The sequence below is a fragment of the Clarias gariepinus genome, chromosome 10 (assembly GCF_024256425.1).
Source record: "Clarias gariepinus isolate MV-2021 ecotype Netherlands chromosome 10, CGAR_prim_01v2, whole genome shotgun sequence".
Classification (NCBI taxonomy): domain Eukaryota; kingdom Metazoa; phylum Chordata; class Actinopteri; order Siluriformes; family Clariidae; genus Clarias; species Clarias gariepinus.
Genome location: NC_071109.1, coordinates 14490601 through 14508474, shown reverse-complemented (window position 1 = coordinate 14508474; position 17874 = coordinate 14490601). Strand labels below are relative to the sequence as shown.

Below are 17874 nucleotides of genomic sequence, written 5' to 3'. Positions count from 1 at the left end.
TCCACAGGTATTTTGATGTGGGAGGTCTACACACTAGGTAGAATGCCATATGAACGTCTAAATAATACTGAAATAGTCCATGAAGTTTCTGGTGGCTATAGACTATATCGACCTCAGATGGCCAATGACAAAATCTACTCCATAATGACCAAATGTTGGCATGAGGTAACGATTGGGCTGTCTTTAAAGCAACCCGAGATTCATGACAATTAAAAAAAAGCAAAGGAGTTGGTGACTCATACAAGTCTTTCTCTCTCATTTCAGAAGCCAGAAGAACGGCCCACATTTCAGGATCTTGTAATGGTCATTCAGGATTTGCTTGACAATCTGCACTAGATCAGATCTGCTGACAGCAAAGATCTGCGAAAAAGGATGAAGATGTTGTCATAAACTGCAGCTACATTTAAGATTAGTTAACATAAAAAGATTATTTATGATTTTATGTAAGTTTCAATATAAATGTTTTTTTCTATCATGCTTCTAATTTTTACACTCTCAGTTTGAAAGGTTTACTGTGTAAAATTTACTCAGCTTTCAAAGTCAGTTATCAGGCCTGTATTTTATTACATGATTGTTCCTACAAATTCAAAATAAAATGTATTTTGCTCGCTTCGCACTGCAAGAGATGAATAGGGAATAGTTTACCCTTGCTTACACAGCTACCTGTGTAAGGTTTCCTGGAATTTGTTGTCGAGAAAGGTTTACTAGGTTATGTGAATATGTGATAGAAGTCAGTCAATGCCATAAATGCCAGATCAATGAAAAAGATCATTTAAATGTTCATGTGTATAAGAAATGACAACATAGCCTTTAATTGACAATAACTGTGTAAACCGATTATCCAGTAACATAGAAACACAGAGAAAATTAAGAATAACTGATCTTTCGTGATTTGTACTTTTATTGGGCTTAGTCTGTTCACATAGTTTCTCCTCCATTTTGTGAAATATTAATATGAGTAAGTAATCCACCTCATTTATGCTGATTACACATGCTACTGCATTTTACATGCACTTTCTCAGTATAGACATAGTTTGCCAGGAGAAGGGAGGGAGGTTGATACAGTAAAACATTTAAATGGACATTGAATCCAAAATAGGTTTAATGAAAATATTTTTGTACATAGATTAAAGCTGGAAAAAATACCCTACTAATGCTTGCAATAAGTGTGAATTGTTTAACATGTTAAAAAAAACACATTAATTGGGTGGTGGTTCGGAGTGGCGCAGTGGTAAAGCAATCGCCCTATTATCCTGAGATCCCGAGTTCGATCCCCGGGTGATGCTGTAACCTCTCGCGAGAGCTGATTAATCACGGCTCTACTGTACAGCCAATCAGGGGCGTCTGTGAGCTCACACAAGTGAAAGGAGCTGTCCTCCGAGTATGTTACGCTGCCCCCAATGGTGCGTGAGCGAGCAGGTCGAAAAGATGCGACAGCTGGCTTCACATGGTTCGGAGGAAACACATATTAGTCTTCGGGCCCTCCCAACTGAGTAGTAGTAGTAGCCTTAATGTGGGAGCCCCCTAGTGACGGGGAGGAACTGGACACGACTAAGATAGGGAGAAAATGGGGAGGATTAATGCAGTGCCCTTTTGCACTCTCAATGTTTCTGCTGTTTCCATTGTAACTGGTACAATCATGATGGTAAAGAATCTGTAGGGCAAACTACAACCACACAGAAAAGCATGGTAACATGTTCTTCTGTGTGGTGGTGGTTGGCCCTATCGATACTCGTTTAGCAAGTTAGTGTCTCTATAATCTGATAAAGTTTCTGCCATGTCCAGAAATGGTAATTTACCAGGTTTGTTTTGTTGTTACTAGGAATTTTAAGTCTTACCACTAACTTGTTGACTTTTGTTTAGCCTCTTCTGTTTAACGATTTTTGTAGCAATAAATAATTATATGTCACAAGTTATTGTTGAAGTTAAAATAATAAAGCAATAAACACAAATAAATTTACTTGTTGTACATTGGTTATTACATACACATGATTTACAAGCCTACTGTTATTACAGTTGATACTGTTGCTAAGCATTTTCTAGAGTAGTTGCGTGCGTGCAGATGAATTATAAGTTAGTTATGAGTAAGTGTATATTTCAAGGATTTAAATAATACACAATTATTTTATGGAGACATTAAATATTTTAAGATAGTACATAGGAAATGAGAGCCTAACAAAATAAACCAGGGAATATTTAAATTTTCTCTTCTATAATTTATCCTAAAGGTGTTCTATCGGCTTGAGGTCAGATCAGGTTCTTTCACACCAAACTCACTCATCCATGTTTTTATGGACTTTGCTTTGTGCACTGGTCCACAGTCATGTTGAAACAGGAACCTAACTCCTGAAAAACAACCGCACACCAGTTCTAACATGACTGTGCACAAAGCGCTGGGTGGGGAGTGGGTAGTGCCAGTGCAGGTAGGGAAGTCTCAATGAAACAATCAAAACATGTGAAACAAGAATCAGTTAAAGTTAGGTGATTAGCAGACAATGTAAACAGGACCTAAAAAATTTTAACAAAGGGGGACAGAAAAAAGATTTTGTCAATAACTAGGAGAGCAATGGCTTTCTATAGACTCAAGACAAAAAAAAACAGAGTGTATACTTCATAAAGAGTGTGTAAACACAAAGTCCTTATATACGGTGGAGGTTGTGGGTGAGGAATTAAATCGAGCATTGTAATCAGGTGAGATAAATTATGTAGGCTGTCATAGATACTGACATTTGGAGCTCAATGCTGATTCTGCTGATCAACATGGCAGTGTGTAACAGATGTACTTAGAAAAGCAGTCAGAGCAAAACTATAAAAATCTATATTAATATTTACAACAAAATCTAATGAGAGAATTTTGAAAAGGAATTATGTTAGTGTTTTATTTATTTATTATTATGTTATAAGTTATGTTATAACTTTCCATATTGTATATATTACTACAAGATACAGATACACCCCAGACATGATGCGAATTCCCCGCAGGGTACACACAAACACACTCACATGCTCATTCACCTATTATGAGCAATTTGGGAATGCCAATTAGCTTAATCTGCATGTCTTTGGCCTGTGGGAGGAAACCGGTGCATCTGGAGTAAACCCACCAAGTACTGGGAGAACATTAAAACTCTATGCATGCTAATACAGGTTTAATGTCTTTCTCTTCCTTTTCCACCATCGTCCCTATCTTTCTGCTACTCTCCTACCTTGTTTACTGTCTCTCTCCTACAACCCCAAATCAGAAAAAGTTGGGACAGGGTGGAAAATGTGATTTAAAAAAAAAGAAAAAAGGGAATAAAAAAAGAAAAAAGAAAGTCATAAATTTTTCTTGTTTTATTTCATTGCAGACAGTATGAACACAAAACACATAAAAAAAAAAAGTTGGGACAGTACAGCATTTACCACTTTGTACGGTTCCCCTGTCTTTTAACAACACTTAAAAGATGTTTAGGCAAATCAAGTGACTAAGTGTTGCAGGTGTTAGTTTGTCCCATTCTTTCTGCAAACAACGTTTTAGGTGCGCAACAGTACGGGGTCTTCATTGACGCACTTTTCGTTTTAAAATGCGCCAAACATTTTCTATAGGAGACAAATCAGGGCTACAGGCAGGCCAGTCAAGCATACGCACCCTCTTCTTACACAGCCATGCCTTTGTTATGCGCGCAGTATGTGGTTTGGCATTGTCTTGCTGAAATAAGCATGGGCGTCCCTAAAAAAGACGTCGTCTTGAAGGCAGCATTTGTTCCTCCAAAACTGAGATATACTTCTCAGCATTGATGGTGCCATCGCAGAAGTGCAAGTTACCTTTGCCATAGGCACTGACACAACCCCATACAATGACAGACCCTGGCTTTGGACCGTAGCACACGGCGTCCAATTCTTCCAAAAAAAATGTCTGACCACAATACATGTTTCCACTGCACAATGGAGCATTCCAGATGACCCCAAGCCCAGAGAAGTCGACGGCGCTTCTGGACACTATTTATGCAGGGCTTCCTTTTGGCACAGTACAGTTTTAGCTGGCATTTCCCAATATAATTATGTACTGTAGTGCTTGAGAGTGACTTCCTGAAGTAGTCCTGAGCCCACGCAGTTATATCATTTATTGATGAATGATGATTTTTAATGCAGTGCCGTCTGAGGCAGGGCCGGTTCTAGACCAGACCATATGGGGGGGCAGTCAGAAATGTGAAGGGGGCATCATGTTCGAGCACTGTTTTTTCCCTGTGCTTATACAGTAGTAACATTATTGTCCTTGCTAAATTGTGTTGTTAGCTGCATCCAAAACCAGGAGAAGTGGATTGCACTTTGTCAGGCCTCTACCTTCAGACCTGTCCTACTTGGGTGTCCCACTTGAAGACTAAGCTCCTGCTGGTATAGCTCTTAAGGTCACTGAGGCATGCAAATCCCCTGATCAATGTACGGTTGCAATCCCTCAGGGGGGAGACTGAAAAATAAAAATTAAGTAAATAAAACAAAATAAAATAAAATATTCTTAATTAGGATTTTATCAATCAATGACATAACATTTATCTAAGCTGGATGGTTAATAAGTTAAAACAGATGAGCTATAGAACAGATCATAATATGTTTATATATATATATATATATATATATATTTATATATATATATATATGGGTCATTGACGAATTTTTTTCCTAAAAAAAAAAAGCCTTAAAAAAGTCATCTGGGGCGACCGTAATATATATCTCAGAATTCACATTTTTTTGTATTATTAAGACTAGTTGAACTCATATCAGTAAGTAGATAAACTGATGAAGAAAGATAAACTTTAGTGCCCTTTCATTTTATGAAAACCATTATTTCACCAGTTTATTCTATAATATTAGAGTCTCCTTCATTATCCAGTTAAAATAAATGTTTATCCCTATAAAAGGAATGGAAAATGGCTGAATTTAGAAAAAAAAGATAAAATATACAAATAATTATACTTAAACAATTAACTCTATGTATATAATTGATGTATAGAATATAAAAAACTACAAATATAGGACATATATCTATCATTTAAAACATTTAGCAGTGGTCGCCTCACATGATACTCGGTCGCCCCATATGATGTTTTCAAGTTTACTCAAGTATAACAGGCTAACAGTTAGCCTCAGAAACCAAACTAGCTTCTTCTAGTGACGAAGCACTATCAAATTTATCATCAAAATATAGATTTGTGAAAAAAAATTAAAATTCACAGTTTTGTGGTGGTTGCCCACATGATGACCAAAAGTGACTACGACATCACAGCCGTTAAAAAACAGCTTTTTCTTACTATATGAGAGAGACTGATTTACTATACAGTTGTTTCCAGGGGGTCTTCACTTGTGTCTGGCGGATGCAGTATCCCATCCTTTAGATGTTTTTTAAAATAAAGGTCCCAAAATTGTGGTTTGTTGATGGTCGCCCCGGATGAAATGGATAGAATCAACATAATTCGGACAACATTCGTTTGTATATCATGATAAAAATATATATATTTATAGTTTTGTCAATGGATGTAAAACATGTTTAAAATTATGCCAACTAGGAAAAGAGATATATTTAAGTTGATTTAAAGTGTTTTTAAACCAGTTGTCCTAACTAAAGTCAAGGCCGGACGGTCGCCCCATATGGTGTTTTGGCACTTCGGATAGCAGAAAAATGATGAAAAACTTAAAAATTTGGATAAGTTAGAGTGGTTTAGTAGGTAAAGAAGGTATAACAAGTAGATGAGAAATTATGTATTTTTTTGTTTTTTCTGCAAAATAAAATTAACCCGGACAGAAAAAGGGGGCGTCACGTCATTGACCTATATATATATATATATATATATATATATATAAAATTTATTTATTTATTTATCTATTTTTTAAGTAAATGAACAGCTCTCTTCTCTCCAATCCACTCTACAACAACATTCTCCTATTCCCCTTTAAAAAAACTTCCACAAATTCATCCATGAACTAAAGTGTGGGGCGGGTGGGGTATTGTTTAGGGCCCTTTTTTAGGCTGAATTTTCCGCTACCGCATATCATTTTATCAACTTGTAATATATTAATTTTGTAAGTATATTAACATGTGCTTTCTCAACATTTAAAAATTTTTATTTGAGAGGGCAAGACATTTATTTAAAGGGGGCGCTGCCCCCTCTTGCGCCCCTGTAAAACGGGCATGGTCTGAGGGATCGGAGATCACGGCCATTTAGTTTAGGCTTGTGCGCTTGGCCTTTGCGCATGGTAATTTCTTTAGATTCCCTGATTCTTTTCACTATGTTATGCACTGTAGAGGGAGAAATGCCCAAATCTCTTCCTATCTTTCTTTGAGAAACGTTTTTCTTCATCATTTCAAAGATCTTTGCCCGCACTTGGTGGCAAACCCAACTTTTTTTAAATGTGTTGCAAGCCTGATTGGCAAGAATGGATATTTATTTACAAATCAAAAGATGTTGACAAAAAAAAAAAACATGAATTATTTTGTGTTCATACTGTCTGCAATGAAATGTTCTTTTTTTATTCACATTTTCCACCCTGTCCCAACTTTTTCTGATTTGGGGGTTGTATTAGCCAAAGATGTGCTCATAAATAAATAAAATTGATGTATTTTGCCTAATTTGGTGGGGATGGAGGTGCCTAATTTGGTGGGGATGGCCAAGACACTAATATAGACATTCTGATAAAATTTTAGCAAATAGATCTTCAGAATGACATTATTCACCAATTAAGTTAAAAAAATTAGCATAACAATGATTATACAATGTTTATTGGGTGTTCACTGCCCCAAAGCAGTTGTCTGCCTTTGCTTCCGTTAATAATGTATTTTAAATTAAAAAGATCTAATACTGCAAGATCTTTTATCAAGATCGTTTAGAAATATGTCTGTCTGCAAACAGACATATTTAGCTAAATATGATAATTAAAATAAAGTCAACTTTAAAATACGCTGTTCACAATCAGTGTATCAGAACACACTTTGATACACTGATAAGTGTTTTAACAGCTATACAAAAAACTAAACAAATGCTTTTAAATTACAACATGAAACAATTAAAACACTGTATCCTAACTAAATATCAGAGCATTAGATATTAGACAGCATTTTGTTATGTTAAACAAAAACTGCAATGTATGCCCCCTGTAAGGTCCAAAATGCTGCCAGCTGCAACCAATTTCTGGAGAAAAAGTCTCTCACTGTGTACATTGTGCATGGCTTGCTTCAACATAGCAGACATGGGTTGCTTGTCATAATAATGTAGTGGTGTTTCCTTCTGGCTTAGGTTGTATCCAAAGCCTGCTAGGCTGACTTCATCACACAAGTAGGTTGCCAGGTTAACAGCAGATACCCCTAAGGTAGGAATATTCTAGAAACAGAAAAAACAAAAAAACATGAGAAAAAATCCATTTCCAGAATAAGAAGCATCACAAGATATTTTCTGTTTGGGTTTGTGCCTCTGTGTATTAAACACATGTCAGATTTTGCTGTTTTTGTTTTAAAATGTAAAGTTTAGATACTAACAAATACCCAAAACCTTCTGTAAATATTTGTTATTATTTATTCAAAATGAAACGCAATCACGCATGTAGTTAACGCTCATTTTAGCATTTTGTTTGCCTGTTTTTTTTTTTTTTTTTAATAAACATATATAGGGCTCAGGATTGTGCAATATAGACTGACAAGCTTTTTTCAGCACAAAATAGGTAATATGATGAACTAAATTTTAGTTTATTTTAACCAACTACCCAAACATAACTGAGCAAAAAATTTAAAGAGACAAAGAAACAGCACTGTTACACATGGTCACATGTTTTTGTTGTTGTTTTGGTTATTTTTATTACCAAAAATATATAATATGCTTATTTTGAGAGTTCTACATGACAGTTCGCAGCATCATTCACATTTTCTAATCATGGGAAACTTTACTTAGTCAAAACACTTTTAAGAGGAATAGCGTCAACAACTGTATTAAACCCCTTAGGGGTCTGAGGCCATTTTTGAGGACCTGCAGTGATTCAGCTCTCTTCTTTAATTTGTGTAAATTTTAAATCTTTATCATTATAGTAGCTAATAAATTTCCCTTATTTATGTAAAGCCTAAACTGGACTTTCATAATGTGGCTGATGGACATACGTTAGATTCCTGTGTGACTTTTAAAAAGAACACATACAAAAAAATACAACTTCAAACAGAAAAGCAGAGAAAAGTCATGTGATTGTGTAAAGCTGCTTGTATACAGCTTTACACAATTAAAAGAATTATTTAAGTTTGTATGAAATGTGAATGTGTATGAATCAAAATGATAAGATTGTCTCTGATGAGCAAGCTAAGAATGACAGCGACAGTGGCAAGGAAAAACTCCCTGAGATGGCAGTAGAAAGAAACCTTGAGAGTCAACAGGGAACCCATCCTTATTTGGGTAAAAACGAAAGTGATGTGCCTACCTTTTTTATTCAGCAGAGCCTTCGTTTTATGGAATAATCAATTAATTTCTATGACTATGTAAGACCTATTGACACCTGGCTCAGGTGACACCAGGTTTCTCCAGGACTCCTACTGATGTCTCAGCTGTTTATACCTATACACTCAGATTTGTAACGCAAAACAGGGCTCACTGAGGGCATTGAGATAAACAAAAAATAAAGCATGGTTTCTGAAACATTCATTGAAATGCAGTTCTTATGCACGAAAAAAAAAACAACCCAGCAAAAATATGCTACAGTACATTATGACTGAAATAAAGCATCTCACATCGGCCCTGATGAGACAGGACTTGCAGTCATAGGACCACATGCTATGATTACAAGCTTCCTGATCACACTGTAACTTTAAATGGCCTTTCTGCTCCCTCGGGCAACAGTAAAAGACCTTGGTGTGACTATTGATTTCAGTCTTTCATTTAAAGGACATGTAGATAAAAATACCAGGATAGCATTCTTTCACCTCAGAAATATTGCCAAGATAAGGAATATATTGTCACTAAACGATGCAGAAAAACTAGTTCTAGAGGTTTTATCACCTCTAGGTTAAACTAATGTAACGCCTTACTGTCTGCTTGTTCAACTAGGTGCATAACAAAGCATCAGTTAGTCCAGAATGCAGCAATAAGAGTCCTCACTAAAACCAGAAGATACAAGCACATCACCCCTACCTTATCCTCACTGCATTGGCTCTCTGTAAAATTTCGTACAGATTTTAAAATACTACTTTTGACATATAAAGCATTATAAGGTCTTGCGCCGCAGTATCTGAGTGAACTGCTAGTGCCTTATGATCCGCCATTCCTACTTCTATTAAAGTATGCAGGCTGCTTGTCAGTACCACATATTATGAAAGCTACAGCAGGGGGCAGAGTTTTTTCTTACGAAGCCCAAAATTATGGAATAGTCTTCCAATTAATGTTCTAGACTCAGACCCAGTCTCAACGTTTAAGTCTAGGCTAAAAACTTTAGCCAAGCATTTTTGTAAATAGATTTTCCTTAAGTAAAGGAGCTTATGGTGTACTGGTACTGTATGTTTACATGCTGTCTTCCCCACTCTCATTGATCACTCAGGTTTGTTGATGGTGAAGTGCTTGGAGCCCTCATGTCTGTGTTTCCTTCTGGCTCTCCCTTTTACTATGTTACATTATCATAGTTAGTCCTGCCAGAGTCCCTGAACTAAAAATACATTTACCTCATACATTGTGTGACTGTGACCATACCCAAATCTCTCCTTCTCCTTCTCTTCTGATCCCTCCTCTTCTCTCTCTCTATCTCTCTATCTCCCCTTGTCAAGCTACACATGTCGCTCCTGAGCTGCCAATGGTCCAGCCCCTCTCTGCCCTTATGACCTGTCCGACTCGTCCTGGTGTCCCGCTTCTGGTTGGAGATCTCGTCGCATGGATGCCCCACGTGGTCTGTCTGGAATGCATGTGGTGACTGGGGACGGTTTCACTTTTTCATGAAGACAGTCCGGCCTAGACTAATGCCGACAGCTGTTCTCGGAGGACTCGAAACTGCAGTTAATCGATAGTTTAGGACTGCACTTTCCTATAGCCTACCTGAGCCTCCAATAACAAATTGGACTTCATAATAACTTAAACACATCTAATGTTATGCTAAACTTTCAGCCTCTTAAGACACAGTATGACTGCAGATCAATCCCTGCTTTCTGTTTCACCCAAATGAGGATGGGTTCCCTGTTGAGGCTGGTTTCTTTCAAGGTTTCTTCCTATTGCCATCTCTGGGAGTTTTTCCTTGCTACTGTCGCCGTCACCCTTGGCTTGCTCATCAGGGACAATCTGATCATTCTGATTCATACACATTTCATACAAACTTCTATAATTCTTATGATTGTGTAAAGCTGCTTTGTGACAATGTCAATTGTTAAAAACGCTATACAAATAAAATTTAATTGAATTAATACTGAAACAGTAAGCAACCTCTAATGGATGTAGGACACTTTCTGGAACCAGACCACAAATAACAGCTGAACAAGAGCTATGGTTTTAGATGCTAGAGATCATGTCTCCTTGTATCTGACCTGAGAGCCATAAATAAAACTGTTGATCCTAAATACCCTATTATGCCTGACTAGCCCATTACACTGTCCAAAATCATAGCTGACTTAAGTACTATATGGTTGTAGACCTGTACTCTGCGGTACAGCCCATTACACCCTGAAAGCATCTGTTCCTCATTCACATTTTACTGTCCACAGCACATGTATGCCAGACTGCACAGGGCGTTCAATTTAAGTCCAAGCATGTTTAATATATTTGGCGAAGAAAGATCTGTAGTCTTTCTAACAAAAAGCACAGTCCTACAAGATACTGATTACTGCCAATCGTCTACAGGTCAAATCAGACACCTAATGCATACCTTTATTTGGATTAAGGTTATGGGCACAGCTGATAGGACTGGCTTGGATGACGTGTTATCGCCCTGGCAACATTTAAGATTTATACTTTTTTTGTATCGTTGCCGCGAAAGTTTCGCGTTTTTATCAGCGATTAAATTAAATAGCTTTTCCGTTTATACAATAATAATATTAACAGCGTTTTTCATACTACTGGGCTTCGCCTTTTTTCCCGTTTTTTTTGCGCTTTTTGGAGAATGTGCGACTATCTTCGTCTCAGAACAACAAACGGAATTCAGCTCCAAACAACTAAACTCCGACTCAGGTACGTTATCATGTCTACCATTCAGCTCGTTCAGTGTGTGAAGTGCAGGATGTTTAGACATTCTTCCTTCGTCGTTAGTGGTAATTTTATTTGTGATAGGTGTGTGTTGCACTCTGACGGAGAAGCTATCCAGACTTTAGAGAGGGTTAGAGAGTGTGAAAGCAGCGTTGTTCACATAATGGACAGTCTGGGTGCCGCAGGCGGAGATAACCAGCCCCCGACTCCGGCATTAGAGACCTCACAGCGGGGCGAGTGGGTGACGACTTGGGGGCATACTCGTTCAGTCAAAGCTAACGCTAAAGCTAGCCAACCGGAGCACACCTCTTCTGCGCTTCACGTGTCCAACAGGTTTGCTCTCCTCAGTGATGCACCCACTGAGAAACCTGTTATCACCCAAAAGAGGAGTCCCTAGGAGACTCTATACAGAGACATGTGAAATTAGCCAGGCCTTTAGGGGCGCCAGTGGCAGTGGTTAGGTGTATCCCGGGAGCCAGAGCACCGGACATAGAAGGTAATCTTAGGGCTCTAGGACAGCATAGGTTCTCTAATATAGTAGTACATGCTGGAGCTAAACCAACCGTCTGCTAGCTGCATATAGTCGTCACTCAGGGTTCACTATATTGAGACTGTGTCTGTTCCCCGAGCTAATCACAAATTTAGAAATACTCAGAATATCTGTTTTAGTAACTTAATTAACAGATACCACAAACTCGGATTACACTGGATGTGCAGCCGGCACCTCTGATCTGAAGCTAGGACTGTTACACCAGCCTCGGTCAACTGGCAAAGGAGGAGGCGTCGCAATTATTTACAATAATAATCTGACTATCGTACACGGACACAAATTAAACTCATTTGAAGTACTCTATAGTAACATAAGTGAAGCCACTGTACAAATATGAAGTCAGCTCAGTCAATCCCGATAATCAGCATTTACAGACCTACATGGCCAGACTCTCAAACCTAGTCATTTCTGTAGACAAAGCTGTAATTGCTGGATATTTTAATATTCATTTTGAGAAACCAGAAGACCCTATGCGTATAGCATTTATGTCCAAAATGGACTTAGTAGGAGTAAATCAGTGTGTAGTAGGACCCACTCATAAAGCAGGTCAAACTTTAGATTTAATAATATCTTTCGAATTAAGCATAAGAAATGTATTAACAACTCCATTGTCTGAAGTTATATCAGATCACTATCTTGTCTTAATTAAAGTGAGTTATAGTGATAATGTACAGTATGCGCAGCACCACGCTACCATACTAAACATACATTCACATCAAATACCACACAGAGTTTTATCAGTAATGTCCCAGAGTTAACAACTTGGATTGAATTACCGTCTGACCCCACAGAACCTTGATCAAGCGACTGAATATCTAGAGTCAACACTTCGTTATAGCTTAGATAATGTAGCTCAAGTTAAAAGAAAAATTAGTAGAGATAAGAAACTCGCTCCCTGGTATAACGACCACACACATACTTAAAAACAGACAGCTCAGAAATTAGAACGTAAATGGCGTCAAACTAAATTGTTAGTATTTCAAACAGCATGGAAGGAGAGCATCCTGAACTATAGGAAAGCTCTTAGTGTAGCTAGACCAACGTATCTCTCCACTCTTATAGAAAATAACAAAAATAATCCTAGATTATTATTTAATACCTAAGCCAAATTAACTAGAAATAAGACCACTTCAGAAATCTCCATGACAACATCGTACAATAGTGAGGACTTTATAAACTTTTTTAATAACATAGTTGTAAATATCAGGCATAAAATTGAGGCTTTAAAACCGGACAATGCAATTGATGCAAATATCAAACTAACTATGTCAGATCGGAACCTAGAATACTTTACTTTCCTTAAAGAGAATGAACTAATTTTACTCATCTTTTCTGCAAATTCAACTTGTATATTAGATTCTATACCGACACATTTTCTTAAACAAATAGTAGCAGCAATAACAGAACCCCTCTTGAGAATAATTAATTCCTCACTCAGCATTGGGTATGTTCCAAAATCTTTTAAATTAGCAGTTATTAAACTCATCTCTAAGATTCACGAAAAGATACTAGCGGAGCAGCTATCATGTCAGTACCAGTACCCATCACCACCACTCGGAAGTCTTAAGAGTCGGTCACATCCGGGAGCCAACATTCCATTCACAAAACAAACTCTGTGGCAGTTTACCATGGCTCTTTTTTTTGGGGGGGGGGGGGGGGGGGGGGGGGTGCGGGGTCTTTTGTATTTACATGTCGCTCCAGAGCTGCCAATGGTCCAGACTCCCTCTGTCCTCCAGATCTGTCTGACTCATCCTGGTGCCCCGCTTTTGGTTGGAGATAGCATGGATGCCTCGTGTGTCTCTTTGGAATGCGTCTGGTGTTTGGGGATGGTTTCACTTTACCATAAAAACGGTTTTGGCCTCTGAATCCCCGGGCTTTGACTGCGCTATCTCCATTTAATTCAACACGAATAAGTAGCATTTTAATTCAAATTAATTAATTACCTCGACTGGTGTTACCTGGACTCCATATTTACATCAACTGTTATAGCTGAACTGCCTAACACACTGTATAAATGCAGATCTGTACTGTATAAATGCAGATCAATTCCTGCTTTCTGTTTCACCCAAATGAGGATGGGTTGCCTGTTGAGTCTGGTTCCTCTCAAGGTTTCTTCCTATTACCATCTCAGGGAGTTTTTCCTTGCCACTGTCGCCCGCGGCTTGCTCACCAGGGACAATCTGCTCATCTTGATTCATGCACACTTACATTCCATACAGACTCTTTTGATTGTGTAAAGCTGCTTTGCGATAATTGTTAAAAGCGCTATACAAATAAAATTGAATTGAATTAAATTGTAACATTTTCTACCATCTAATGTTTGTATATAATTTTATTCAGTTTGTAGTTAAATTTGGTCATATACAATGTACAAATATATGCAAATTCATCTTAAATTTGAGTTTTCCTTTAGATGTATTTTTTTTTATATAATCAAATATTTTTTAAATCATTAAGCATATTCCCTTTTCTTCCAGCAATTTATGTTACATATACATGTCAGCACTATAGCTAAAAAAATTATCATTATTTAAATAATAATTATTGAAATTAAGTTTATTGCAATAATGTATACATTTTAAAAGTTTGAATTAAACAATTCAAATAAAACATAATTTAAATCATTTAACACAAACGTCAACACAAAATGCTACTTTTAATGATTACTACAGTATCAGAATTATTCAACCCTGTGATGAGAAACATCTTCTGTACTTAATAGAACCCCCTGTGGCTATTTAGACCTGCTGCAGACATGATGTATAGCCAGAGACTAGCTTCTGGCAAAGTGTTTGAGGAATCATTTTCTTGGATTCTTGGATTTGTGTGCTGCGACTGCTTTTTTTCAAATACCAACAAAGATTTTCTATTGGATTCAAATCAGGTGATGGCCACTCTAGAAACCCTCCAGGACTTCATCCAAAACCTACATTTAACTGCTTTTCAAAGCATACCTCCACCTGTCTAGATTTTCCTATTTCCTGCTTTTGCTACAAAGCACGTCATTTGCAAACAGCTATGACCATGGAAACTCCTGTCTAACCTTATTTGTCATCCTATCCAACACCAGAGTAAACAAGAAGGGGCATAAAGCCAAGCCTTGATGCAGTCCCACTTCACCTTGAACCTTTCCGTCACACCTACAGCACATCTCACCAATGTCTTACATCTCTCATACATGTGCTGAACTATTCAATATATACTTGCCAATTCAGACTTCCTCATACATTCCTCCTCTTTCCGCACCGTTATACGCAATGCAACACGATGCAACTCCCTGTTACCTTTTCTGTACTTTTCCATCAGCATACTCAAAGAAAATACTGCATATGTTGTAAATTTTCTAGAGTTAAACCATATTGCTGCTCACAAATGCTCACCTCTGCCGTTTACCTAGCTTCCACTACTCTTCTCCTCCATCCCTCTGGGATCCTCTTACTCCCCATATTGATCTTACTACAATATTGTTACTAATATAATAGTAGCATTGGTAATACAGTATTGTTCGTAAAACAGTAGTGTTTTTGCTACGTTGAAACGCATTAGGCCCACCCCAGGTGCTCCACAATGTAACGGGGTAGGAACAGACAGACCTTACACATTTTTTATGTGTAAATACAAGGTGGGTAGGGTACAAATATATGCAAATTCATCTTAAATTTGAGTTTTCCTTTAGATGTATTTTTTTTTATATAATCAAATATTTTTAAAATCGTTAAGCATATTCCCTTTTCTTCCGACAATTTGTGTTACATATACATGTCAGCACTATAGCTAAAAAATATATCATTATTTAAATAATAATTATTGACATTAAGTTTATTGCAATAATGTATACATTTAAAAGTTTGAATTAAACAATTCAAATAAAAAATAATTTAAGCAAGCCTAGTGCTTGCTTTTCTCCCTCAATCAGCATGATTCACTTTCTCCTTCTGCATCAGTAGAGACCTCTGCAAGTGCTTAGTGGTGTGTACCAGGGCACTGTTGCCTGGTGCTGGATTTGGGCTCATCAACACCATAGTTCAGAAGCCGCAGTGGTTAACAAAAGGCTACATGGACCCAAGATTCAATTCTTAATCAAGAAATAATAGAGATTCAGGAGTCAAAAAACATTGGAATTGCTAAGCTGACCCTGTCCTTTCAGCCCACAGCCAGCACTTTAGTGAGGAGCATGAACCTGGTATACTGCCATCACAATCCCTGTTTCAACTACTGTTTCCCTTTGTTAGGCCCTGTTCACACGGTCCTTAAGTTTTTGGATAAACAAACTTGCTCTGAACGTCCATCAGCGCCAGGGGTAGCTCAGTGGTTAAGGCATTGGACTACGGTTTAGAAGATCCCAGGTTCAAACCCCACAACCACCAAGTTGCCACTGTTGGGCCCTTAACCCTCAACTGCTCAGATGTATAATGAGATAAAAATGTAAGTCGCTCTGGATAAGAGCGTCTGCCAAATGCCTAAATGTAAATGTATGTTGTGTTTTGCAGTGGCGCTTGATTGACTTCTACACCTGCGTTCGTTTATCTCCGTCTAACGTCAGCCTCCAGCCCAAATTGTAGTTTCTGTGTTAACCTGTGGGTGCAGTGTCGGAAACTGGATATGAAAGCCCGCCGCTACTGGGTTCACTCTCTGACTGCACCATGTCGGATTAAAGGAAGTTTTTTTTCGTGGTTTATGAAGAAATGCGAATATTTCCGCGTACGTTTTTCAACAATTAATTTTTTTTTATCTTGCCCTTTTCCGCATTTCCCTATGTATAGCATGTAGGATCATGGGATATATCCGGTCCTCCAAAGCGTAAAATGAACGTGAAGAAAACGAACTACAAGCTGTTTCCTTGCGTTCGTTGTGTTTTGAACGCCAAGATAAAGATGCATGCAATGTTTTTTTAATGCCGTATAAACGCGCAGCCGAACAAACGCACGTCACCAAAGCCCATGTGAGCACTCTAATTGACTCCTACATGTAGAAAACACTCTGCGCTTGATCCGTGCTTACCGGATGCTACGAACGCAAAAAAAACAAAAACGTGTAATTTTAACGCCCGTGTGAACAAGGCCTTAAAGCTGTTTCACCACTTGTCGATTAAAAAAACGTTGAGATGGTTGCCTAATAAACAGGAAAATAATTTGTGATTTTTGTGAATAGTGCATTCAGGAATAAGAAATCCACTATACTGGGCCTTTATAGAATGTGGTTAGTTGCCTAAAATTTTGGATTGTGACAGGGTTGCAAATTGATGTGGCTTTATGAGAAGTATTTTGTAAATAAATTATTTTATATATAAATAATATACATATTTCATATTATATTATATTATATATAATATTGTACCATACTGTACAGTACATCATAATATATTATATGAATCATATATTATAATTTTAAATGAACACTTGGAATACACCTGACCAAGTTAAAGGTACATTTACCTGATCCCAGCCCCATTGTCTAGGCTTAGGATTAGGGTATTTGAGCAGTTCCAAGGCTGTCTCCCTGATGATCTCAGGATTCAGTACACGGAACTTTGAAGGATCAACTGGAATGCTACCAGGTACCTTCTGCCAGAAAAACAGCTTGTCCCAAAGTGACTGAAACAACAACAATAAACAATGTTTTCAAGGGTTTTCGTTATTCCCACAACTACAAAACATACATTTTAACATAGTATGGATATTATTTTGTACAATAATATGATCTCGGAGTGACAAGAACTGTAAGTCTTCAGAGGTAAAGGCATGGTTTAATCACAGCAATGTGCAAACATATGTTGAAAATAAAATGGATATGTATAATATATGCTTTGCACTTGCAAATTACTTTTTGCAATTACATTTTATACTATTCAGAATTTAGTACAGTAAAACCTTGTTTTGTTCCAAAAGTTTGCTTGTATATCAAAACACTTGTATATCAAAGTGAATTTCTCCATAAGAAATAATTTTTTTATTCGTTCCACACCCCAAAACAAATATTATGAAAATAATTAATACAAAATTGAAAATAAAATAAAACTAATTACCCTGCACTTAACGTTTGAAAAGAGTCATGGCTATGATTGAGATGAAAGAGATTAGAGGAGGAGGAACCAGCATGCGCTTACAGATACCTGCATGCGCTCACACACACACCAGTTTACTGTAAAAGACTCTCACT

The 17874-nt window shown here is 37.4% G+C and overlaps 2 protein-coding genes across 2 annotated transcripts in view; one reads left to right on the top strand and one right to left on the bottom strand.

The window, feature by feature from the left end:
• btk (Bruton agammaglobulinemia tyrosine kinase) overlaps positions 1-1145 on the top strand; it is a 47326-nt gene extending 46181 nt beyond the window's left edge. Inside the window, exons 17-18 of the mRNA XM_053506245.1 lie at positions 8-165; positions 265-1145. Coding sequence (XP_053362220.1) covers positions 8-165; positions 265-336 — 230 coding nt within the window. The 3' untranslated portion in view covers positions 337-1145. The remainder of the gene's footprint in view (positions 1-7; positions 166-264) is intronic.
• Positions 1146-7022: 5877 nt separating this feature from the next.
• The window catches only part of st3gal5 (ST3 beta-galactoside alpha-2,3-sialyltransferase 5), a 62882-nt gene continuing 52030 nt past the window's right edge, over positions 7023-17874 (bottom strand). The window contains exons 6-7 of the mRNA XM_053506246.1: positions 17151-17309; positions 7023-7352 (exon numbers count right to left, since the gene is read on the bottom strand). Of these exons, the coding sequence (XP_053362221.1) occupies positions 7095-7352; positions 17151-17309 (417 nt within the window). The 3' untranslated portion in view covers positions 7023-7094. The remainder of the gene's footprint in view (positions 7353-17150; positions 17310-17874) is intronic.